A 25,222-nucleotide genomic window follows, 5' to 3' on the forward strand; every position below is an offset into this window, starting at 1 on the left:
CGGGGCAGCTCTAGCAGAGCAGAGATTTGACAAACTGACTTGTTGGAAAGGTGGCATCCTATGATGGTGCTACGTTGAAAGTCACTGAGCTCTTCAGTAAGGCCATTCTACTGCCAATGTTTGTCTATGGAGATTGTATGGCTGTGTGCTCAATTTTATACATCTGTCTGCAACGGGTGTGGCTGAAATAGCCGAATCCACAAATGTTTTTAATTGATTTTATTGAACCTTTATTTAACTAGGCAATTTGAAGGGGTGTCCACATACTTGTATATATATAGTGTATGTAAATTAAACCAACCAATAGGAATATATAAACATCAAATACATATTTCTGCAGTGTCAAGTGGAAACATAACCAACACTATTACGGCAACTGCACCACCCGCAACTGCAGGGCTCTCCAGAGGGTGTTGCCCTCCAGGACACCTACAGCGCCCGATGTCACAGGAAGGCCAAAATGATCATCAAAGGACATCAACCACCTGAGCCACTGCCTGTTCACCCCGTTATCATCCAGAAGGTCAGTACAGGTGCATCAAAGCTGGGACCGAGAGACTGAAAAACAGCTTCGATCTCAAGGCCATCAGAAGATTAAATAGCCATCAGTAGCCACATTAGAGGCTGCTGCCCTATATACATACACTTGAAATCACTGGCCACTTTAATAATGTTTACATATTTTGCATTACTCATCTCATATGTATATAATGTATTCTATCCTATTCTACTGTATCTTAGTCTATGCCGCTCTGACATTGCTCATCCAAATATTTATATATTATTAATTCCATTCCTTTACTTTAGATTGCGTCTATTGTTAGATATTACTTGTTAGATATTACTGCACTATTGAAGATAGAAAAACAAGCATTTTGCTACCACCACAATAACATCTGCTAAGCATGTGTATGTAACAAATACAATTTGATTTGATTTACATGGGCATTTAAGACTTTGAAAATATGAAATATGGTATGCATTCCCTTTTTATATTTAAATAAAAGGCAGTAAAACTGTGTAAAGGGAATCAAGACTTTCACAAGCAGGGCTGAGCAATTAACCAAAAATGTTACTAAACAACTAATTGACAGACGTTGGTTCACGATCAGCTCCTTTGTCTTGCTGACGTTGAGAGAGAGGTTGTTGTCCTGGCACCACACTGCCAGGTCTCTGACCTCCTCCCTATAAGCTGTCTCATCGTCGTTGGTGATCAGGTCTACAGTACCACCGTCGTGTCGTCTGCAAACTTGATGGTGTTGGAGTCGTGCGCTGCCACGCAGTCGTGGGTGAACAGGGAGTACAGGAAGAGACTAAACACGCACCCCTGAGGGGAACCCATGTTGAGGGTCAGCGTGGCAGATGTGTTGTTGCCTACCCTTACCACTTTTTGTCACACCTGGACTACTGCCCAGTCAAATGATCAAAATATATACAAATCTTTCTCATCAGTAACGTTTTTGTTAATGATTATTGTATTTATTGTTATTTTAGATTTTCTGTCTCCCTGATATCACTTTCCACCCTGTGTCATAGCTGCGGGAAGGATGTTTTAGATAGGGAGTGCTGTCAACAGGGTGGGTTTATCAGGGGGTACTGCAGCACCCCAACCTCCCGTGACTATGGCCTGTATGCAGAGGGGCATCAGAATTCAAATAAAAACATGTCTTAACCTTTTTGTAGTTAACAAATCCAATATTGAAACGTAAGAACTAGAGTAACATTAACAAGCATTGAAAAGATGAATCCATTCTTCTCGAATAAAAAAAAATCTCTCCGTTTTTGAATCACGATTGTAATGTCAGTCGGCTAATAGGCTATGCTTCGGACGGGGAGGGGCCTACACACACACACACACACACAAACTGGCAAAGATTTTTAGCTGGCAGGCAGACAGACACTGGAATAAGTTTGAGTGACAAGAGTGAGGGCTTTAAATAGGCGCTTTGTTGCATTTTATTGTGGGACTGGAAAAAAATGCTGGAATGTAAAATAACGTCATTAACTGGTTCCCATGCTTTTAAAATGCTGGTTCCATTCATGATTCTGATTCGATTGTTCCCTGAACCGGTTCCAACCCCTGCTTTACAAACTCACTTCAATCTACTTTTTCCACAGCCTCAGGTCAAAGCAATTCTTTCTGAAATAACTCTGTGCTTCAGTCCATGTCTTCCGCAGGTTCACCAGATGATACTGACACTGCTAATTGTTTGGACAAGGATGTTTTTGTGGAAGGAAGGATTGTGGTTGTAAAAAGTAAATTGTTTGGTTCGGTGAGATTTAGAAAAAAAAACTCTAACCTTGTAAAAGGGCAATGAATAACACTCTCCACTGAAAGACTATAGAAAGTCTTCCTCCTATACACATACAGTGCCCAGTGAATAGTGCTGAGCGATTAGAGCTTTTTGAGGTTGGTTTCAGTTAGATTATTAAAATAATCACGGTTTTAGATTTTGGTATCGATCATTTACTTTAACATTAAACACATTATGAAATATTGACATTACAATGATTTTAGGAAATTCCAAAGATAGTGAACATTCAATTGCCAAAACATTGAAAATATTACATTGTCTCTGTCAGGTCCACATTGGTAGACATCAATCGAAAAATAGAATATATAATTTAAATATATCAGAAATAGTCAAATATATCAGTTGTGTATATTACTTTGATTACTTTATTATTTTTCATTCCTTAAAGTACTCATCTCATCTCTGCTCATGCAGGTAGCAGACAGACCATCTACATCACGTGCTCCCAATACTGTACCGTCTTTAGTCATCCTATTTACCTAGCCTGCCGAAGTATGCTGCAGAGCTGTCTGACAAAATCATTTTACTAGTTCTTCCAAGTAAATAAGGAATACTTTCACGAACTGTCTGTCCCTCACGTTGTTGTGTTGTAAATTCCTCTCTCATGTGGTCTATGTGGTCTGTCCGTCTGTGTATCTAACCAACCGTAGCCTGCATGAAAGTGTCCAGAGGACTGTATAGACTTCTTTGGAAAGTAAACTATAAAAAAAACTAATTTAGAACACGAGGCTCCACTCTTACATCCGGCTAGTTAGCCCCCTGCCCCAAGAGAACTCAACATGTGAAGGGCATGTTACAAGCAGAAAAGTAAATAAAGTCTACTTATAAAGACAGAAAAGTGGGGTTACATGTAGCCTAGTCAGCGTATGGAAAAGTCAGAGGCAAGCTAGCCAGCCAGAGACTTCAGAGGACGTCGGCTACTTCATTAGGTTACCTGGATAGTGGTGAGAAACAACAGGCCATACCTAGGAGGTTTGCAGCGGACACTGTAGCCTCCATAGAAATACGAATGAATATGTCTATGGTAGCCTCCTTGTTTGACAGGCAGATGGTGGGACATCCTTTTTCACATTGGTGTAGGAAAAATACAGTTTAAGCCAAATTTGTACATTTACCTGCTTATGATTTCTGAAATTTGATAGGCTATTTTAGTCAACCTGTCTAGTCAGTCCTGGCTTACCTGTAGCTTCTTTTCAGTCATAACTTGTTGCCCTATAAGACAAATAAATGATAATGCATAGGCAAATAAATCAGTACTGAAGAACAAATGTCTTAAATCATAAATCGGTGTTCCAGCTGTGTATTTGATCTGCGAGTGTGCTAGCACCAGCCGAGCAAGCCTCCCTCTTTGGGTGCGTTCGTAAATTCACTCTGGCTATCTACTCCGATTTCAGAGCACTCCGTCTGAGTGTGCCAGAGCGCAGAATAACTGAATTTACGAACGTGCATGAATATGACCGGTGTCAGTAAATTTCGGCATAAAAACATAATTATTTATGACAACAGTACAGTCACCAACGCTCTAGATAACATGAAAACAGCCAAACCAGATCTGCTAGGGCATGTAAAATGGTCAGAGTGAGGTGTTCTCTCATTTGCGTCTTGAAGTAGCTAGCAAGCTAGCCAATGTCAGCAAATTAGCTTGGGTGCTTGACGGATTTTATGAACGCCCTTTGGCACTCCAGATTGAATTTCCGAACACACCCTTTAGTGCCAGTAATGTACGTTCCGAACACTGAATATATGAGTCTAAGACGTAGTTTTCAAATATAAAGTTTGTATGTCCGAACTCAGAATCAAATATGCTTCCAAAAAATAACATGGTCGCTGTGGTAGAACGTTTAGGCACAAGCTTGATGTAGTCATTCATTGCGTGCTATAAATATGGGACCACATACCTAACTACTTTAATACACACATAAGTTAATTTGTTCCAATACTTTTGATCCCCTAAATGGGGGGTCTTGGTACAAAAAGTGCTGAAATTTCTAAACGGTTCATCCCGATACGGATGAAAATACCCTCAAATTAAAGCTGACATATTGCACTTTAACGTCATAGTCATTGCTTGATTTCAAATTCAAACCTTTTGGAATATTGAGCCAAAAGAAGAAAAAAGGCTTCACTGTCCCCATAATTACAGAGGGCACTGTACTATTCAATAGGAGGAAAGGTGTTTTTGATTGAATAATTAAATCAAACATTTCAGAACAAAGATTTGACTACACAATAACAAGAAGGTTTAGATATTAACTTTGTGATTGTGCTTTTCATTGGGACAATTTTGTATTAACTAACTGAAAACTGTAGATAGCCAGATGAAAAAATACTATAGTACACTATGGCATAAATACTGTTGTATTACTATATTTATATATTATAGTATTCACTGTCGTGTTCTTGCAGACTTTACTGTAGTATTCACTACAGTGTTTTTGAGGACATGACTGTAGTATACTGTAGTATTTACAGTACTATAGTAATTACTGTAATGGAGGAATACTATAGCGTGTAGTATAGTATTCTACAACATTCTATAGTAAGTACTTCACATGATCGAGGGACACTAGTGTGGAATATAGTATTATACAGTATTTTATAGTTTACTAATGTTTACTACAGAATTCTATAGTAAGTACTATATTATTCTATAGTAAACTGTAGTATTTTTTCATGTAGGTATCGTTCAAATCTCAAATTAATTCTAAATAAAAGCATTGGGTATCACTCAAAACATTAAATGGCAAAGACGTAACCAATATTCAGCATTTGTCTGGACACTCCAATCAGATAACAGATAATAAAACCTACAGATTATTGTTCCTTGTTATGGAAGTCATTATCATAGTGTGTTCTCTCTTTGTGTCATAGGGTAAACAGTCTACCATCATGCAGTGGATGTTATTCCTAGTGCTGTTCTCAGGTCAGTGTCTTTATTCAATGTCTATTCACTATCATCAAGTGTGAGGCGCAAAACCAGGGGTTAAGGGCCGTCAAAAAAACGTTTTTTCCTGTGTTTATTTAAATAATTGTACAACAGCTGAATGAAAGTAACACTACCAAGGTCTGACAGAAATGGATCAGTGTAATTTCCTGATAGTTGCTGGTTGAAAATACAATCTACACAGGACCTTCTAAATCAGCAGGTTTTGCATGGGTGGAGTTTCAGCTTGCCTGGTGAAATCACGCTGTCGTACACGTCGACCCAGAGCATCCCAAACATGCTCAATGGGTGACATGTTTGGTGAGTATGCAGGCCATGGAAGAACTGGGACATTTTCAGCTCCCAGGAATTGTCTACAGATCCTTGCATCATGGGGCCGTGCATTATCATGCTGAAACATGAGGTGATGGCGGCGGATGAATGACACAGCAATGGGCCTCAGGATCTTGTTACGGTATCTCTGTGCATTCAAATTGCCATTGATAAAATGTAAATGTATTCGTTGTTCGTAGCTTATGCCTGCCTATACCATAACCCCACTGCCACCATGGGGCACACTATTCACAACGTTGACATCAGCAAACCACTCGCCTACACAACGCCATCTGCCCGATACAGTTGAAACCGGGATTCATCCGTGAAGAGCATATTTCTCCAGCGTGCCAGTGGCCATTGCAGGTGAGCATTTGCCCACAGAATTCGGTTAACACACCGAACTACAGGTCAAGACCCTGGTGAGGACGACGAGCACGCAGATGAGCAAACAGAGATGTAAACAAATTTGTGCACAAAATTTGAGCGAAATAAGCGTTTTGTGCGTATTGAACATTTCTGGGATCTTTTATTTCAGCTCATGAACCATGGGACCAACACTTTACATGTTGTGTTAATATTTTAGTTCAGTATACTTGCTTGAATTTTGGGGGGGGGGTTGCAAAAATGCTGTTTTTCTTTCTTTTATAAATTTTTTGATGGAAAACTATTACAGTAAAGCAGTGGTGGTAAAAGTATCCAATTGTCATACTTAAGTACTTTACACCACTGCTTTTAAAAAGTACTTTTGGGTGAAAAAAGTATATTTTGACAGGAAAATGGTCAGATTTACACAGTTATCAAGAGAACATTCCTGGTCATCCCTACTGCCTCTGATCTGGTGGACTCACTAAATACAAATGCTTTGCTTGTAAATTAGTGTTGGAGTGTGCCCTTGGCAATCCGTCAATAATTGTTTTTAAATATATTTTGCTGTCTGGTTTGCTGAATATAAGGAATTTGAAATGGTTTGTACTTTTACTTTGGATACTTAAGTACATTTTAGCAATTCCATTTCCTTTTAATAGTTAAGTATATTTCAAACCAAATACTTTTAGACTTTTACTCAAGTGGTATTTTACTGGGTGACTTTCACTTTTACTTGAGTCATTTTCTATTAAGGTATCTTTACTTTTACTCAAGCATGACAATTTAGTACTTTTTCAACCACTGAGTAAAAGTAAAGATACCTTAATAGATTAATAGAAAATTACTCAAGAAAAAGTGAAAGTCACCCAATACTACTTGAGTAAAAGTCTAAAAGTATTTGGTTTTAAATATACTTAAGTATTAAAAGGAAATGTAACTGAAATTATTTATACTTTTACTTCTAATAGTTAAGTATATTTGAGCAAATTCCTTATATTAAGCAAACCAGACTGAACCATTTTCTTGTTTTTGTTATTTACGGATAGCCAGGGGCATACTCCAACACTCAGACATCTTTTCAAACTAAGTATTTGTTTTTAGTGAGTTCGCCATATCAGAGGCAGTAGGAATGACCTGGGATTTTCTCTTGATAAGTGCATGAATTTGACCATTTTCCTGTCCTGCTATGCATCCAAAGTGTAACGAGTATTTTTGGCTACCAAGGAACATGTTTGGAGTCAAAAGTACATTTTTTTTTATTTAGGAACATAGTGAAGTAAAAGTTAAACAAATAAATAGTATAGATACCCAAAAAAACTACTTAAGTAGTACTTTAAAGTATTTTTACTTAAGTACTTTACACCACTGCAGTAAGATACTTATTTGTTACCCAGAAATGGTTTGATACTGAGATAAAAACAGCTGGCCACAATTATTTCCCTATCGTTCTGTTTCCTGAACAGAGAGGATATTTTTTCTATTCCCAAAGCCTAAAAATGTCCAGACCAGAGTAGGAACTCCCTCTGCCAGCATCACAACCAAAGTGTTAGGGGGAAACAGTGAAATGTAAAAAAAATAATGAAGTAAAATCTCCTTCAAATAACGTCAACCTCAGTTGCCCCTATCACTCCCATAGATGTTTAGCTAGCGGTGGATGAACTTAGCTTAAGTTTGTAGTGGTTGTTTACAGAACACCAAACCATACAGTTTCTCCTGGCCCATAGACTTCTTTCAGGGTGAGGAACCATGGAACAATAAGTTTGCCCTTTAAAGGTCATTGTAGAATTGAAGCTGAACACAGGCAGATAGTTTAGTAGACTCCTGATTTTCTTTAGTGGACTACCCAAAATTGGGTAGTACAAGAACTAATGTTACGAGAGGTTTCTTAAAAGCTGCAGTCTGTGATCAGTATAAGCCGCAAAGATCAAAATCGCAGATTTTCTTAAATTATATATTTAGCAATGAAATGTTTATGATGTTGAAGAAATCCCATTAAAAGCAGATGGAAAGTTTTTCGGGGCACAAAAAAGTGTAATAGTTCAAGCAACAGAGACCATCTTCCTGAATGTTGAAAATAAAATGTGTGTCCTTGCTACAGCAGTCTTCATTTTTATTGGTAGTGGAAGCAGTAGTTATAGTTTATTTTATTCCCGTAACCGTACACTCTTAGCACCTTTTTTTCTATCTAGAACCAAAAGGGTTTATTCTGCTGTCCCATAGGAGAACCCTTTGAAGGACCAGTTTTGGTTCCAGGTATAACTCTTTCGGGTTCCATGTAGAACCCTCTGTGGAAGGGGTTCTACATGGAACCCAGAATAGTTATACCTGGAACCAAAACTGGTTCTCCTATAGGGACAGCCGCAGAACCCTTTTTTATGTGTAGTGGTGACTGTAACAATAGTAGTATTGAGTGTAGTAGTACAGCATCAGTAATGTACTGTAATGGTAGTAGTAGTGACATATGGAAGTAAAGGCGTTACTGACTGAAGTGCAGTAATATTGACTTTCTAATGTTTTATTGAGCCCCCCCCCAGTATTTTGGTTCGAACAGTCGGAAGATGTGGTTTGAACAGTGGATTCACTCCACAGAAACCCCAGCGTTGAGCTGAGCACAACTGCAGATCCGAGTCACATGGCATCATTGTAAATGATGTCACACTGCTTGCTTACCAAGTACCGCTTCTCCCTAATTTGGCTATTAACAAGGCTCGAACTCGGGACCTCTGCCTCGCAAACATTCGTGACCACCCTCCTGAAGCGTCTCTACCCGTTGCTATATTGATTGCGTAAGGGGAGACACTTGACGAGTGAGTTTCACAGATCCCAATCTGCTTCACATGCTTATGTAGAGGGATAAATTATGAAAAGGGTATTCTGATTTTGATTCACTTTTTCTACTCTAGTGACAGACGTAACAGAACCAGTAAACGGAACTATGACGGCTGCCTCTACACCTGTTATGACAACAAGAGGTAATAATGCTGCATCCTATGTGATATGATAAATAGACCTACAGTACAATACCTTATAGGGGACAGTGGGGAATGAGCCATTTTTTACAATTCTGATCATTACGTCAAGGAAATATAGTATTCTTTCTAACAAATATATCAACAGATACTGTGCCCTATGTAATTATAGGGAGAGTGAAGCAAGTAAACAAAATTGTCTCTATACTTCAAAACTTTGTATTTGAAATCAAACAATGATTATGAGGTTAAAGTGCAGACTGTCAACTTTAATTTTAGGGTATATTTATCCTATCGGGTAAACCGTTTAGAAATGACAACACTTTTTGTACGTGGTCCCTTCATTTTAGGAGAACAAAGGTATTGGGACAAATTCACTTATATTGTAATAAAGTAGTAAAAAGTCAGGTATTTGGTCCCATATACATAGCGGTTCACACGATAGGGATGAAAATACCCTCAAATTAACGCTGAAAATCTGCACTTTAACCTCAATCATTGTTTAATTTCAAATCTAAACTTTTGGAGTATAGAGCCAAAAGAAGAAAACAATTGTTCCCTGTCCCATATCGAGTTCATATGCATGACATTTTTCTAAAATACTATGCAATTACTGACAAAAAATGTAATCATCATTTGTATGGGGTATGTTCAGCCTTTGGCTCTACTTGCCCTGGCCAAATGGCACAATTTACCCAAAAGCAAAACATTTATTATATTAGCCCACACAGCTACAAGGATTAGGGTTGCATAGTTACCAGATAATTTACCAAACTTTGGTAATTTACTTTTTTTTATGTATTCATATATAGTATTAATTTATTATATATGTGTCCACATTGTCCATGAGTTTCTAGTGGATAAACCTTATGGTTCAAGAGAAAATAGCCTAATTAATAATAAATGATTACCTAAAATCCTTGAAAGATACCAACATTCTGGTAGTTTACTGGTCAACTTTGGAAGTTTCCAGTATTATACCCTCCCTTAGCAACCCTAACAAGGATGCACTTTCATGCTAGGCTTAGGACCTCGTATTGTAGCTTATAGAGAACCCAACTAATGTATAAAACAGTCTTAAAACTATCTATTTAGGTTTTGATACACGCATCATGAAACCGCAAACACAAATTCACTTGACATTGGGGAAATTTGTTTTTTGGACCAAACTTCCTACATTTTTTCATGTGGTTTCTTCCTTCACAGACTCCATGAAATGACGATGGCCTCTATCTAAATATTTGGTCACATTATTCATTTTGTGTATAGTTTCCTAGAAACAAGGGTTGGCTCAACTAACCCTTTGGCACGATTTATCCCACGCTCCCCTACTGCTTGCATCTGAATCAGAGCCCTCTCCCCTACTTTTAGTTGGTGATGGGAAGTTTGGGTCTTCGTTCCTTTGATTCAATAATGCCCAGAGGCCAATGCATACAGGGCCTCTACCAGCGAACAATGAACTCAAAACTCAAAAGAATCATGATTCTACAAGACTCTCGTTCTGAGACTAATAAAACTGGGCTTCAAAACAATGTACATTTCGGATTGCTAGGCATACAAATAAGATTATTCTTGATACCTTTAAAAAAAACAAGGTTTAGTTGCCGCCGCAACCGTACTAGATTGTGAACGACTCGTCTTGGCGGATTGCAATTGCTTGGCTACCGTCGGGAGATTAGCACATTATCATTAATATTAACTGCAGCGACCCCCCGAAACAATTCGTTCTCGAGTTTGTTGAGCAGAAGCAGGCTGTGTAATGTTTGGTTCTACACAGCAGTGTTCATCGATAACCTTCAATTATCAATTCATTGGGTACATTTTTACACCATGCAATCAGTTATCAGTTCTAAACATGTATTTTCCCTTCTCTAAACTGTTTGCATGATCTATTTTCCTGTGCGCACATACTGCATGATAGACAGTTGGTGGTCGGAGCATGTCTTCGGAGCCGCAGAGGCAGAGGAGCGCATATCAATCCTGCTGAATAATATATAAACCTGCTGAAGAATATATCCATCCTGCTGAAGAATTCATTGCGGCCAGCAGGTCAAATTTAACGACTAAAAGGAATGAGTTACTCGTAAAAACTAACCCTGACTCGAGTCAGTAAAAAGAGTTGTGCAGTTTGAGAACAATTTGTTCTTTTTGAACGTCACTACTTTCAGTGAGCATGAAATAAACACTCCAGAAGCTAATTGGTAGACCAACAGCTTTTATCGACATTGGGATACTTACTATTCATAATGATGTACTACTTTATTTTATATTTATAGATTGTGCAACGACACCTTTTTGCCATCAAGCACACCATGAAGACTTTCTTCTCCTCTATTTTGACCCATCTGTCAATCTCTCGGTCTTCTCCAGAGATGCCCACCATCCGCATGGTGAACGGCAACAACCGCTGCCAGGGCCGTGTGGAGGTGTTCCACATCAATCAGTGGGGCACGGTGTGTGATGACTTTTGGGACCTTCAAGATGCCCAGGTGGTGTGTGGGCAGCTGGGCTGTGGCACCGCCATCTCAGCCAATCCTCAGGCCTACTTCGGCACCGGCTTGGACCATATCCTCTTAGATGATGTAGACTGCAATGGAAGCGAGATAGATCTCACAAACTGCTCCCACTTAGGCTGGGGAATGCACAACTGTAACCATGATGAGGACGCTGGAGTCATCTGCACAGGTAAGGGATTCGATTCTAAGGAGTTGTATGCTTTTACTTATCAATGGGAACGTGTATAAAGATTTCGGAATTCAGATATGACGTCATTGTTTTAGAAGCGCTACTAAACCGTGCAAATACATCCGCCAAATACCGGCTTCGAGGGCATTAGCACTTTTACACAAGGGGTTACCAACATTCAAATAACGATTGACATATTTTCATTAAAAACTTTATTTTTATTCATACTATTTCATCCTTCCACAAGATATAGTCCCGACACAAATGTAGCGTTGCCAGAGACGCGACCCAGTCGTTCAGTCTTTTTATTCTGTATGTATGGACACGACCCAGTCGTTCGTTCTTAATGTTCCATTGCTATATTGGCTGGAAACGTTATTATCCCTTGATTGCTACAGCAGCTAGCCAACTACGGCTAATTTACAGTCATTTCAAAAAGTGCAGTCAGAATATCAGCAAAGTAGCTACATTTGTTTAAGTTGTTTTCTAGTAACATTAATTTGGATGCATCCATAACAATGAGCTAATGTGGCGATTTCGCCTGGTATAGAACATGTGCTCACTCCAGGACACTGCTGTTCAGAGGAGCTACCAACACAGCTACAGTAAAACAATCCCTTCAAAATGAAGCTGTAAAAGACTGTAAATTAGCTGCGTTTCGTTTTACTTTTTTCAATAGATTTATTTTTTTAAATACCATAAAAATGATGCAAGCTGATTCATGATTTCGACTGGCTGAGAAACGCTGCCTGCCAGCAAGGTTTATACAAATCTCCGCCGTTGAAAACAACATTTCAGTCTAAAAGAGATGTGAGGTAATGTCAGTGGATTGCGCAGTCTGATGGAACAGAGTAAATAGGCATTTGACGTCATCGATTTAGACAGCGGTACATTTGTGCAGACACGGGCTGGAATGCGGTTTTCACCAATCAGCATTCAGGATTAGACCCAGGCGTTGTATAATACGTCAATAAATCAGCACTTGTTTTTCAAATTGCCGGAGTATTTGAGATATAATTGGGATCATGTATGCTGTACTAATGATGATTTAAAAAATGAGTAATTGAGTGCAATGTACAATAGGCGAAGTTCGCTAACTAGGAATTTGTGGTAAGTGATGGAGGCCACCATCTTTATGCACCTCCGCTATTGTGTGATAATGATTGTTTGTGCATGTGAAGCAACCAAGACAGACTGTAACGGGAGAGATTGCTCTAAAATTGCTGTATATTTTGAATGGTAGAATATACACTATATACACAAAAGTATGTGGACAGCCACATGAAATAGCCGAATCCACTAATCTGAAGGACATACTTGTGTATATAGTGTATGTGGACCACTCTTGCTTTGGTTACCACTGCTAAATTCAGCCTTTTCCCCAGATAAATAGTGTGATGTTCTACCATCTGTGCTGTCTATTGATAGAGTCCCCCACTAAGACGATACAGATGGTGAGAGTGGAGCTGACCCCTGATTCACCTACGAACTTAAGTGATCCTGCCGTGAGTGAGGCCATTTTGCAGCAGGTGAGTCTCACCCTCTACTCAACTGTATATTGGGCTTTCTCAACCGGCAGACTCCGGTCCCAGCAAGAACAGACCCAAAGCCCAATGCAATTCTTTACAAACATATTTCAGTTATAAAACGCAGTCATGGAGATCAATTAGGAGTAGAACTAAGAGTACATTATGGAACCCTACAATACTATAAAATATATTCAATAAATGACTCTTCTTTTCAGATAAAAGCCAAACTGAGAGCTCATGGGATGTCTGACACCGTTAAACTGAGTTGGAAAGTGCAGCCTGATGAAGACATTTTCCACAAGAAGGAGATGGGAAAGAGTCCGAAAAAGAGGAGGAAGAGGTCAGAATTTTAAATACACATAGTATAACACAAATATACAGTGTACAAACCATTAAGAACACCTTCCCAATATTAAAAGGTACTATGCACTATATTCATTGATTAAAATGTTTTTTTTTATTACCTATAGTAACTGCTATAATGCTTGATATTGAACGATAATGCTTCCTATTAAATTTCTTTATATAACCATAAGATAATCTTTGCTTTAATACAGAAAAAACAAGTTTTATTGTAAATGTGTGATATACAGTTCAATGTTTAAAGGACAAAGGACTATTTTTTTTATCTTTAATTTACCCTATAATGAATAACTTGAATTAGCATGGAGCCTTACTTTAGGGGAGGCAGGTAGCCTAGTGGTTAGAGCATTGGGCCAGTAACTGAAAGGTTGGTGGATCGAATCCCCAATCTGACAAGGTAAAAATCTGTTTGTCTGCCCCTGAACAAGGCAGTTAACCCACTGTTCCAAGGCAGTCATTGAAAAATAAGAATTTGTTCTTAACTGACTTGCCTAGTTAAATAAAGGTTACATTTTTTATTTAATTACTTGAAAAATGGGTATACGGGTTTAAATACACTTAGGTTGGAGTCATTAAAACTTGTTTTTCAACCACTCCACAAATTTCTTGTTAACAAACTATAGTTTTGGCAAGTCGGTTAGGACATCTACTTTGTGCGTGACAAGTTATTTTTCCAACAATTGTTTACAGACATATTATTTCACTTATAATTCACTGTATCACAATTCCAGTGGGTCAAAAGTTTACATACACCAAGTTGACTGTGCCTTTAAACAGCTTGGAAAATGATGTCGTGGCTTTAGAAGCTTCTGATAGGCTAATTGACATAATTGGAGGTGTACCTGTGGATGTACACTGCTAAAAAAAATAAAGGGAACACTAAAATAACACATCCTAGATCTGAACGAATGAAATATTCTTATTAAATACTTTTTTCTTTACATAGTTGAATGTGCTGACAACAAAATCACACAAAAATTATCAATGGAAATCAAATTTATCAACCCATGGAGGTCTGGATTTGGAGTCACACTCAAAATTAAAGTGGAAAACCACACTACAGGCTGATCCAACTTTGATGTCCTTAAAACAAGTCAAAATGAGGCTCAGTAGTGTGTGTGTGGCCTCCACGTGCCTGTATGACCTCCCTACAACGCCTGGGCATGCTCCTGATGAGGTGGCGGATGGTCTCCTGAGTGATCTCCTCCCAGACCTGGACTAAAGCATCTGCCAACTCCTGGACAGTCTGTGGTGCAACGTGGCGTTGGTGGATGGAGCGAGACATGATGTCCCAGATGTGCTCAATTGGATTCAGGTCTGGGGAACGGGCGGGCCAGTCCATAGCATCAATGCCTTCCTCTTGCAGGAACTGCTGACACACTCCAGCCACATGAGGTCTAGCATTGTCTTGCATTAGGAGAAACCCAGGGCCAACCGCACCAGCATATGGTCTCACAAGGGGTCTGAGGATCTCATCTCGGTACCTAATGGCAGTCAGGCTACCTCTGGCGAGCACATGGAGGGCTGTGTGGCCCCCCCAAAGAAATGCCACCCCACACCATGACTGACCCACCGCCAAACCGGTCATGCTGGAGGATGTTGCAGGCAGCAGAACGTTCTCCACGGCGTCTCCAGACTGTCACGTCTGTCACATGTGCTCAGTGTGAACCTGCTTTCATCTGTGAAGAGCACAGGGCGCCAGTGGCGAATTTGCCAATCTTGGTGTTCTCTGGAAAATGCCAAACGTCCTGCACGGTGTTGGGCTATAAGCACAACCCCCACCTGTGGACGTCGGGCCCTCATACCACCCTCATGGAGTCTGTTTCTGACCGTTTGAGCAGACACATGCACATTTGTGGCCTGCTGGAGGTCATTTTGCAGGGCTCTGGCAGTGCTCCTCCTGCTCCTCCTTGCATAAAGGCGGAGGTAGCGGTCCTGCTGCTGGGTTGTTGCCCTCCTACGGCCTCCTCCACGTCTCCTGATGTACTGGCCTGTCTCCTGGTAGCGCCTCCATGCTCTGGACACTACGCTGACAGACACAGCAGACCTTCTTGCCACAGCTCGCATTGATGTGCCATCCTGGATGAGCTGCACTACCTGAGCCACCTGTGTGGGTTGTAGACTCCGTCTCATGCTACCACTAGAGTGAAAGCACCGCCAGCATTCAAAAGTGACCAAAACATCAGCCAGGAAGCATAGGAACTGAGAAGTGGTCTGTGGTCACCACCTGCAGAACCACTCCTTTATTGGGGGTGTCTTGCTAATTGCCTATAATTTCCACCTGTTGTCTATTCCATTTGCACAACAGCATGTGAAATTTATTGTCAATCAGTGTTGCTTCCTAAGTGGACAGTTTGATTTCACAGAAGTGTGATTGACTTGGAGTTACATTGTGTTAAGTGTTCCCTTTATTTTTTTGAGCAGTGTATTTCAAGGCATACCTTCAAACTCAGTGCCTCTTTGCTTGACATCATGGGAAAATCAAAATAAATCAGCGAAGACCTCAGAATTTTTTTTTGTAGACCTCCACAAGTCTGGTTCATCCTTGGGAGCAATTTCCAAATGCCTGAAGGTACCGCGTTCATCTGTACAAACAATAGTACACAAGTATAAATACCATGGGACCACGCAGCCGTCATACCTCTCAGGAAGGAGACGCGTTCTGTCTCCTAGAGATGAACGTACTTTGGTGCGAAAAGTGCAAATAATCCCAGAACAGCAGCAAAGGACCTTGTGAAGATGCTGGAGGAAACAGGTACAAAAGTATCTATATCCACAGTAAAACGAGTCCTATATTGACATAACCTGAAAGGCCGCTCAGCAAGGAAGAAGCCACTGCTCCAAAACCGCCATAAAAAGCAAGACCGGTTTGCAACTGCACATGGGGACAAAGATCGTACTTTTTGGAGAAATGTCCTCTGATCTGATGAAACAAAAATAGTGTTTTTGCTTTCAGCAAGCAAACTAATAAGTCACAAGTATGTCGGATAATAGCCCACTGATAGCATGACGGTTTACCCGTTTGTGTCGCCAATAGCTAAAGAGAAAGTGTTACAGCTCCTTCCCTCACTAAGACTCCTGTGGATGGGAAAGAGATTGTAATTTTCCTTGTGCGTGCCTTCTCGTTTCCCATTGTCTAGGAAGTCTACTGGTGGTGAGGTAGGTTTCTCAAAAGCAACTGAAATCACAAAAAGTGTCTGGACGCTTCTATAACATGCCATTTACATGGAAAACAGAAATGTTACATTTTTCACACAAATCCATTCATGTTAATATGCGCCAGATCTCAAATTAGGATTCAGCCCTTCATAAATAGCCACTAATATATATGTATATGCAGCAGTGATGAACACCAATGAAATACTAATCATAACCCAATAGGAAGAGGAAGGAACACATGCATAACTGTGACAGAAACTGACACAAAAAGTGTGACTGAATCTCTTTTTAATAAAATAGAAAATTCATACATTTTTGTTTTTCCATTACATTTAAGAAAGAAAAAAATGCTTAAGAATATTGTGACACGCTCAGCTGTTCAGTGGTTGATCTGGAGTGAGAAAAGAGCCAGCAAACACAAGGAAAACGAGTACATACATGTATATGTACATACACATACATTATGAATGCAAAAAATGTTTAAAAAAAATTGTGCCACTGGTAAAATGTACTGGCCGCTGAATCATTCTATTTAAATCAGGCCGATGGACAGAAAGAGAAAAAGACGCACTAACGCAAATCTCCAAAAGAAATATTAAATCGGCTCGCTGAAACATAACTTAAATGTACAAAGAAAAAAGCATCATTACCCAGCAGAGGTTTACATTTGGTAGTGAAATGACTTGGTGAATTCAGAAAAGAGCCCAGCTACTGTAATACACCCACCCTAGTCATGGAAAGTTAACTGTCAAATATTTGTATATATAAAAACAACATTAAGTTCTGCCAAACAAATCCAACATTGCATGGACCGTATCATTCAAATGGATACTCCGAACAAAACTAGTTTTATTTCTTAGAGGATAAGAATTCCTACTGTTAAAAGAAAGATAACAGGGGGTCGAAGTGGACTTATTGCTTTATAAATGGCTTTATAAAGGGTTAGAATCATTGGGGGAAGAGAGCAGAATAAACCTAGGTCATTTCACCACCGTGTGAAAGTAAAAAGCCTCCTGGACAGTGCAGTAACGATCTAGCAACATACACCATAGTACAATCATGTGTTACTCTGCAAACCAGAGTTAAATATGAAGAAGATTTAGCTAGGAGACCCTGGTGTTTCCGGGTCCACAGAGTTTGTTTGTTTGTTTCGTTCAAAATTGTTGAATTTTCTACGAGCAGTTGCTTCACAGCCCAAAGACCGTAGCGAGAAGCAAAGTCCCACTAAAAACAATACTTGCCATGATGATGCCAATTAAACTGTGCTGTGCGTTAATAGCGTCAGTCCGGTAGCGTTCCAGGACTTGCATTTCCACCCTTTTTTACATATTGACATTTTGTAACCTGAGGAGAAAACCTCTACCATCAACATGGATGAGAAATATTGTATAAAACAAATGCCATGTTATTTGCATTGTTGTGCCTTTTGAACCAATTGGAGCAGAAAATAAAAAACACTTCGCTTTGAAATCAAAAGTGAACTTTGCACTGTGTACTAGGAAACATAATATTGCAATTAAAATGACACATTGCACAAATAGTTAACTCAACTTCGAATGCCAAATGTTTTTGTTTGTATTATATATTTTTTTACAATGGACCATAGTCACGTCATAATGAGAGCTTATTTTAAGGGCCCTGTGTTTTGCAAAAACGTGACACGCTTGGATTTTTAGCCTTTTATTTGAAGCTTTAACATCAAACTGTCCACTTTTTCTTGTTATATGTCAGATGATCCAGCATCATCCTCAGACAATAGCTTTCATTTTTGGTGCAATTCTCATTTCTGGATAAGGCTTCAAATACAGGTTCAAATCTCGCTATGACACATGAGTGCGCAAAACATAGGGCCTTATCATTTGGTCAATGTGGTTCTAACTTGTGTTCCAAAGTAATGGTCAAGGTTCGGGCACTGCATTCAAGTAAAACATTATTAATGCTTTAGAAGTTAGGTCCCACTTTACAATAAGTGTCCCTAATGACCATCTATGGTAGTTACATAGGCAGGTACAATGTTATTGCAGTGCAGGCCTATGTACTGCATTGTTAGAGTACTTCCAAAAGTCAGGCTTGTTTGCGGTCATTTAAAAATCGTAATATTTGTAATTACACAAACGCAAATAAATTGTGACTAAACCTCTCATGCAAATTATTTGAGAGATACTTGTAAATACGTTGAAATTGAGAACGTCACTAACCATGTGTACCCACAGTAATTTATTACACTGTTTTTGTAAGTGCTATACTATTAGGGACACTCATTGTAAAGTTAGACCAGAAATCATATACAATCAAAAATACAAATAAAAAGGTTTAAGGATTTAACTATATATCCATATCCCTCCTTCACTATGTTATAAATTCATGATAAAAAAAAAAAAGTTAGGTTTTCATCCAATTAGTTTTTTTCATAGATACTGATCCTTCAATCACCTAACCCATCCACCTTAAACCACAAACACAGACTAAAAACAGCAGTCTCCCCCTATAACGCTCATTGACATCATCCCAACGTTCTTCCGACACTCACCATCAAATTATCACAACCACCTTCTCTTCTCCTCTCCTCCTCCCCCCCTGGTTCTGATTCTCCTCTCCAGATCTACAGGTCCTTTTTGGTCTGGCTCTGGTCTGTTCTAGAGGGTTCTCTTTGGTCTGGGCAGAGTAGCTGAAGCATGTCCCGCAGGGCCTGCCTGATCTGACCTCCATACTTGTGGGAACTCTAAGAGAGACAGAATTGTTTGCTTAGCCAAAATATGTATCCCGTTAATCAACCTCAAAACAAATATTCTCCATTAGCTTAGGAAATGAATAAACGAGGGCATCGTTTAGGTTTGGACATGTGGTGCGAAGATCCTCCCTGTGGACCGATCAGTGGTACTCACAGTCTGTGGGCAGGAGTGCTTGCAGGAGATGTGAAAGTTCATCATGTTCTCTCCCATGATGGTGTAGGACACCCCGTAACCATCGTCTGCCACCTTTGGAAAGACAAGTACATACTTCGCTCTCTTGAAGCACAGCTCTGCACCACAACACAGCTACAGTATACCGGTCTATTACCATGGAGTAGGTTGGCATATGCTATAACATGCCTTGCGCATGGAGGCTTCTGCACGGAACACAATCTTTCTCCAAGTTGAGATGATATGCGCGTTGACAAATGATGTTCTTATGTTGGAAGCATTCTGTTATTCCACCAAGTTACGCAATTAAAGGGTGTTTGGAGATGAAGATAGAGACCGAGAGGTACTGACCGGGCCAAAGCCTCCGCCACAGGAGACGTACTCTGGGTGGTTGACCATGTCAAACAACTCCACCTGCTGGACAGGAGTCTGACTGGTGGAGAGATGCCATGGCTCGGACAGCACCTGGAACAACACAGGCAGGGACAGTGTTGTTACTCCACTAAGCTAGACACGTCACCACAGAGATGATCAAACATGGCTGATGTTATAATTAAGTAATAAGTAATAAGACTTGAGGAGGCGTGGTATATACCACAGCTAAGGGCTGTTCTTAGGCCCAACGCAAACCCTGAGGTGCCTTATTGCTATTATAAAACTGGTTGGTTTCCAACATAAATATAACAGTTAACAAGTATTTTTGGGTCATACCTGTGATATATTGTCCATTATACACACTGCTGAAATGCTGTTTAAGCCTATCAGCATCCAGGAACCACACTACCCGGTTTATAATACTGTACATAAAACAACGTTGTTGTAACGAAGGCGGTTGCACAAAAGGTGTTTCTGACTACTACCAAATTAATATGTCAGCGCAGATATTTCTCTGATTATAATACATACCAGTGGTTTTACGGAACTATTTACTTAGAAAAAGACTACCTTCTTATTTTTATATAATATATATATATAATAATAATAATAATAATAATAATATATATATATATATATATATATAAAATAAATAAATATATATTATAATAATAATAATAAATACATATATATATATAATGGATAGAATTATTATATACAAATAAATTGTTTACTTGTGTAAGACTGAACTGCTTAAAAAAAAAAGAACAGAGCCACGAGTCAGAGAACATTTTATTACAGAAAAGCAAGACGCCAAAAAAACACACCTCTTTCAGGAAGGGAGAGTCCACCCCAAGGTATTTGGAGACCACGTAGAGACAGAAGAGGTGCCTGTCGATGCCGGCGCCGGTCATGGCATGTTTGTACAGGTTCTGGTGCTTCTCTGAGGCTTGGCGGAGAAGTCTCCTGCACACCTCTACCCCCTGGTGGACATCAGAGGGGGGAGAGCGAGCGGGACAGAGAGAGAAAAGGGTAAAGAGAGCGAGAGAGATGAGGGAGAGCAATGAGTACGTTTTATGAGAAAGTATTCCGAGTAAGATCACATGCTCCCTACCTCTCCTCCCTCCAGGGCTTTGATGAAGGCACAGCTTTCATTGGAGCAGGAGCGTACAGTCTCTGTCCGGCCCTCCCTAAACAGACGGGTCATGGAGGCCTCGTAGGTCAGACAGAACATGCCCCTGTCCTGAGAGGGGAGTGGGGGAGAAGGATGGGGTTAGAGATTGTAAGGAGGCAACAGAATTGATCATGTTTGAGCAATGATCCTGACGTTTTGGGGGGTTTTGTTTTGTGGTCATTTACTTTGGTTTACATCCAATGTTAAATTTGATTGACCGATTGTTGCTACATTGAAGCTGTACTAAGCTACATAGTGCATCCCCCCCCCCCCCCAGAGCCCCAGAGTCTGGCTCTGGTCCCCCCCACCCACCCACCCACAAAAAAAGTGAACAAGTGTGTGTGTAGGTGTATAAATGTTCATGTCCGCTTTGAGCTGTCCCCTCACCCTGTAGTAGGCCAGCTGAAGGGCCAGCTGGATGTAGGCGTCAGGACTGATGCGGCACTTCTTGATCATGCCCTTGCCAAAGTCCCGGAAAGAGAAGACGTGGAAGTCCACATCGTCGGCCAGCGCCTGGGCCACCGCCAGAGACTGGGAGATCTGCTCCTGACACTGGGACAGAGAGAGGAGGGGAAAAGGCAACACTGGATCTTAAGACCACTGGGTGTCAAAAGAAGAGTTTAGCGCATGGCCATTGAGATGTACATTGATGGGAAGATCACTTGTGTTCTCATTTGGAATTACACATTTGTCTTATGCATGCTTGACGCGTTATGAAATGAACAATTAAAAACATGGGTATTACAATGTCCAGAACATATTCCAATAGGCAAGGAGAGATTTTCAAATGAGGTGAATGGATAATTAAAAGAAGAGAATGGATAACTCAAATAATAGATAGATAAATGGATGGATGAATAAATGAAAGGAAGGATGGATGGGTGGTTCACCTCTGGGGTGATGTCCCAGCTCAGTCTCTGAGGTCGGGGTAGAGAGGCATCCACCTCTCCTTTACAATGGCCCTCTTCATTGTACCCCAGCTGGAAACTGTCTGTGGCCAACACATACTGAAAACAGACAGACAATTAGCTGAGAAAAATACATGAATTCACTTATTTACTCAGTACAGGTTATTTATATATATATATATCCCTTAAAATCAACTCTGGACCTCGAAGCCAGTTCCACTGCATTTTATTTATTGTTTCCCTCTTATCAGGGACTGATTTAGACCTGGGACACCAGGTGTGTGCAATTAATTATCAGGTAAAACAGAAAACCAGCAGGCTTTGGACCTCGTAGAGTAAGACTTGAATACCCCTGGTATATACATTGTACATAAATTTGGAATATCTTTATACATTAAAAAATAAAAAAACTCTTACCCTATGAGGTCTGCTAATTTTTCTGTATATTCATATATTTATAGTTATACAGTGCCATCGGAAAGTATTCAGACCCCTTAACTTTTTCCACGTTGTCACATTACAGCCTTATTCTGAAATGGATTAAATCAAGTTTTTCCTGAGCAATCTACACACAATATCCAATAATGACAAAGCAATAATAGGTTAAACATTTTTTGCAAATGTATAAAAAAATTAAAAAAACATACCTTATTTACTTAAGTATTCAGACCCTTTGCTATGAGACTCGACATTGACCTCAGGTGCATCCTGTTTCCAATGATCATCCTTGAGATGTTTCTACAAGTTAATTGGAGTTCACCTGTGGTAAATTCAATTGAATGGACATGATTTGGAAAGGCACACACCTGTCTAGATAAGGTCCCACAGTTGACAGTGCATGTCAGAGCAACAACAAGCCATGAGGTCGAAGGAAATGTCTGTAGAGCACCGAGACAGGATTGTGTTGAGGCACAAATCTGGGGAAGGGTACCAAAACATTTCTGCAACATTGAAGGTCCCAAGAACATCACTCTTAAATGGAAGAAGTTTGGAACCACTAAGACGCCTCCTAGAGCTGGCCACCCTGCCAAAATGAACAATCGGGGAAGGGCCTTAGTCAGTGAGGTGACCAAGAATTCGATGGTCACTCTGACAGAGCTCCAGAGTTCCTCTGTGGAGATGGGAGAAACATCCAAAAGGACAACCAGCACTCCACCAATCAGGTGTATATGGTAGAGCGGCAAGACGGAAGCCACTCCTCAGTAAAAGGCACATGACAGCCCACTTGGAGTGTGCCAAAAGGCGCCTAAAGACTCTCAGACCATGAGACACAAGAGTCTCTGGTCTGATGAAACCAAGATTGAACTCTTTGGCATGAATGCCAAGCGCCACGTTTGGAGGAAACCTGGCACCATCCGCACGGTGAAGCATGGTGGTGGCGTCATCATGCTGTGAGGATGTTTTTCAGCGGCAGGGACTGGGAGACTAATCAGGATTGAGGCAAAGATCAACTGAGCAAAGGCACAGAGATAAAAAAAATCTGCTCCAGAGCGCTCAGGACCTCAGACTGGGTCGAAGGTTCATCTCCCAACAGGACAATGACCCTAAGCATACAACCAAGACAATGCAGGAGTGGCTTCGGGACAAGTCTCTGAATGTCCTTGAGTGGTCCAGCCAGAGCCCGGACTTGAAACCGATCGAACATCTCTGGAGAGACTTGAAAATAGCTGTGCAGCAACGCTCCCCATTCAACCTGACAGAGCTTGAGAGGATCTGCAGAGAAGAATGAGAGAAACTCCCCAAATACAGGTATGACAAGCTTGTAGAGTCCCACCCAAAAAGACTCGAGGCTGTAATTGCTGCCAAAGGAGCTTCAACAAACTACTGAGTAAAGGGTCTGAATAATAATGTAAATGTGATATTTTACTTTTTTATGTGTAATAAATTGGCAACATTTTCTAAAAACCTGTTTTTGCTTTGTTGTTGTGGGGTATTTCGTGTACATTGCGGACGGGAAAAAAACTACTGAATCAGTTTTAGAATAAGGCTATAACATAACAAAATGTGGAAAAAGGGGGTCTGAATACTTTCCAAAGGCACTGTATGTTATGTCTTACCTCCCATAAGTGTGCTACCACCGGTGCATCAGCCCATGAGTGCTCAGCATTCAGACCGATCTTCCCGTTTTTATAGATCACAACGGAGAAAGACTTGTCAAACCACCTGGCGAAAAGAGACGACAGTGTGCACAACTTTGATAACCGGCGCTAACTCCGACAAAGGTAGAACCATGGGAGTGATTGAGGAGGATAGACCTTATTTCATTGGGGTATTAAAGGAAAATAATGAATGAAACAGGCTTTGTGGCAAGTGTGCCCTCTATGCATCTCTATGGTTGGAAATAAGCTTGATTTTTTTTAAAGGTAACTACAGTGGGGCAAAAAAGTATTTAGTCAGCCACCAATTGTGCAAGTTCTCCCACTTAAAAATATGAGAGAGGCCTGTAATTTTCATCATAGGTACACTTCAACTATGACAGTCAAAATTAGAAAAAAAAATCCAGAAAATTACATTGTAGGATTTTTAATTAATGTATTTGCAAATTATGGTGGAAAATAAGTATTTGGTCAATAACAAAAGTTTATCTCAATACTTTGTTATATATCCTTTGTTGGCAATGACGGAGGTCAAACATTTTCTGTAAGTCTTCACAAGGTTTTCACACACTGTTGCTGGTATTTTGGCCCATTCCTCCATGCAGATCTCCTCTAGAGCAGTGATGTTTTGGGGCTGTTGCTTTGCAACACAGACTTTCAACTCCCTCCAAAGATTTTCTATGGGGTTGAGATCTGGAGACTGGCTAGGCCACTCCAGGACCTTGAAATGCTTCTTACGGAGCCACTCCTTCGTTGCCCGGGCGGTGTGTTTGGGATCATTGTCATGCTGAAAGACCCAGCCACGTTTCATCTTCAATGCCCTTGCTGATGCAAGGAGGTTTTCACTCAAAATCTCATGATACATGGCCCCATTCATTCTTTCCTTTACACGGATCAGTCATCCTGGTCCCTTTGCAGAAAAACAGCCCCAAAGCATGATGTTTCCACCCCCATGCTTCACAGTAGGTATGGTGTTCTTTGGATGCAGTGGTCTTGTATGTCTTCCATTTCCTAATAATTGCTCCCACAGTTGATTTCTTCAAACCAAGCTGCTTACCTATTGCAGATTCAGTCTTCCAAGCCTGGTGCAGGTCTACAATTTTGTTTCTGGTGTCCTTTGA

At 40.2% G+C, this 25,222-nt stretch overlaps 2 protein-coding genes across 3 annotated transcripts in view; one reads left to right on the top strand and one right to left on the bottom strand.

Moving 5' to 3' along the window:
- Window positions 1-8,889: 8,889 nt before the first annotated feature.
- LOC139367521 (scavenger receptor cysteine-rich domain-containing group B protein-like) lies at window positions 8,890-13,476 on the top strand. Its single transcript, XM_071105766.1, has 4 exons — window positions 8,890-8,912; window positions 11,186-11,594; window positions 13,023-13,123; window positions 13,339-13,476. Exons 2-4 carry the CDS (start codon window positions 11,222-11,224, stop codon window positions 13,474-13,476), a joined length of 612 nt encoding a protein of 203 aa, XP_070961867.1. The 5' UTR covers window positions 8,890-8,912; window positions 11,186-11,221.
- A 3,440-nt stretch (window positions 13,477-16,916) lies between these two features.
- LOC139368194 (carnitine O-palmitoyltransferase 1, liver isoform-like) overlaps window positions 16,917-25,222 on the bottom strand; it is a 40,178-nt gene continuing 31,872 nt past the window's right edge. For both annotated transcript variants that reach the window (XM_071106833.1, XM_071106834.1), the window contains exons 12-19: window positions 24,063-24,168; window positions 21,988-22,104; window positions 21,485-21,649; window positions 21,038-21,166; window positions 20,751-20,906; window positions 19,900-20,013; window positions 19,531-19,623; window positions 16,917-19,367 (exon numbers count right to left, since the gene is read on the bottom strand). In XM_071106833.1, coding sequence (XP_070962934.1) covers window positions 19,248-19,367; window positions 19,531-19,623; window positions 19,900-20,013; window positions 20,751-20,906; window positions 21,038-21,166; window positions 21,485-21,649; window positions 21,988-22,104; window positions 24,063-24,168 — 1,000 coding nt within the window. In that variant the 3' untranslated portion in view covers window positions 16,917-19,247. The remainder of the gene's footprint in view (window positions 19,368-19,530; window positions 19,624-19,899; window positions 20,014-20,750; window positions 20,907-21,037; window positions 21,167-21,484; window positions 21,650-21,987; window positions 22,105-24,062; window positions 24,169-25,222) is intronic.

This window comes from Oncorhynchus clarkii, chromosome 16, assembly GCF_045791955.1.
Source record: "Oncorhynchus clarkii lewisi isolate Uvic-CL-2024 chromosome 16, UVic_Ocla_1.0, whole genome shotgun sequence".
Lineage (NCBI taxonomy): Eukaryota > Metazoa > Chordata > Actinopteri > Salmoniformes > Salmonidae > Oncorhynchus > Oncorhynchus clarkii.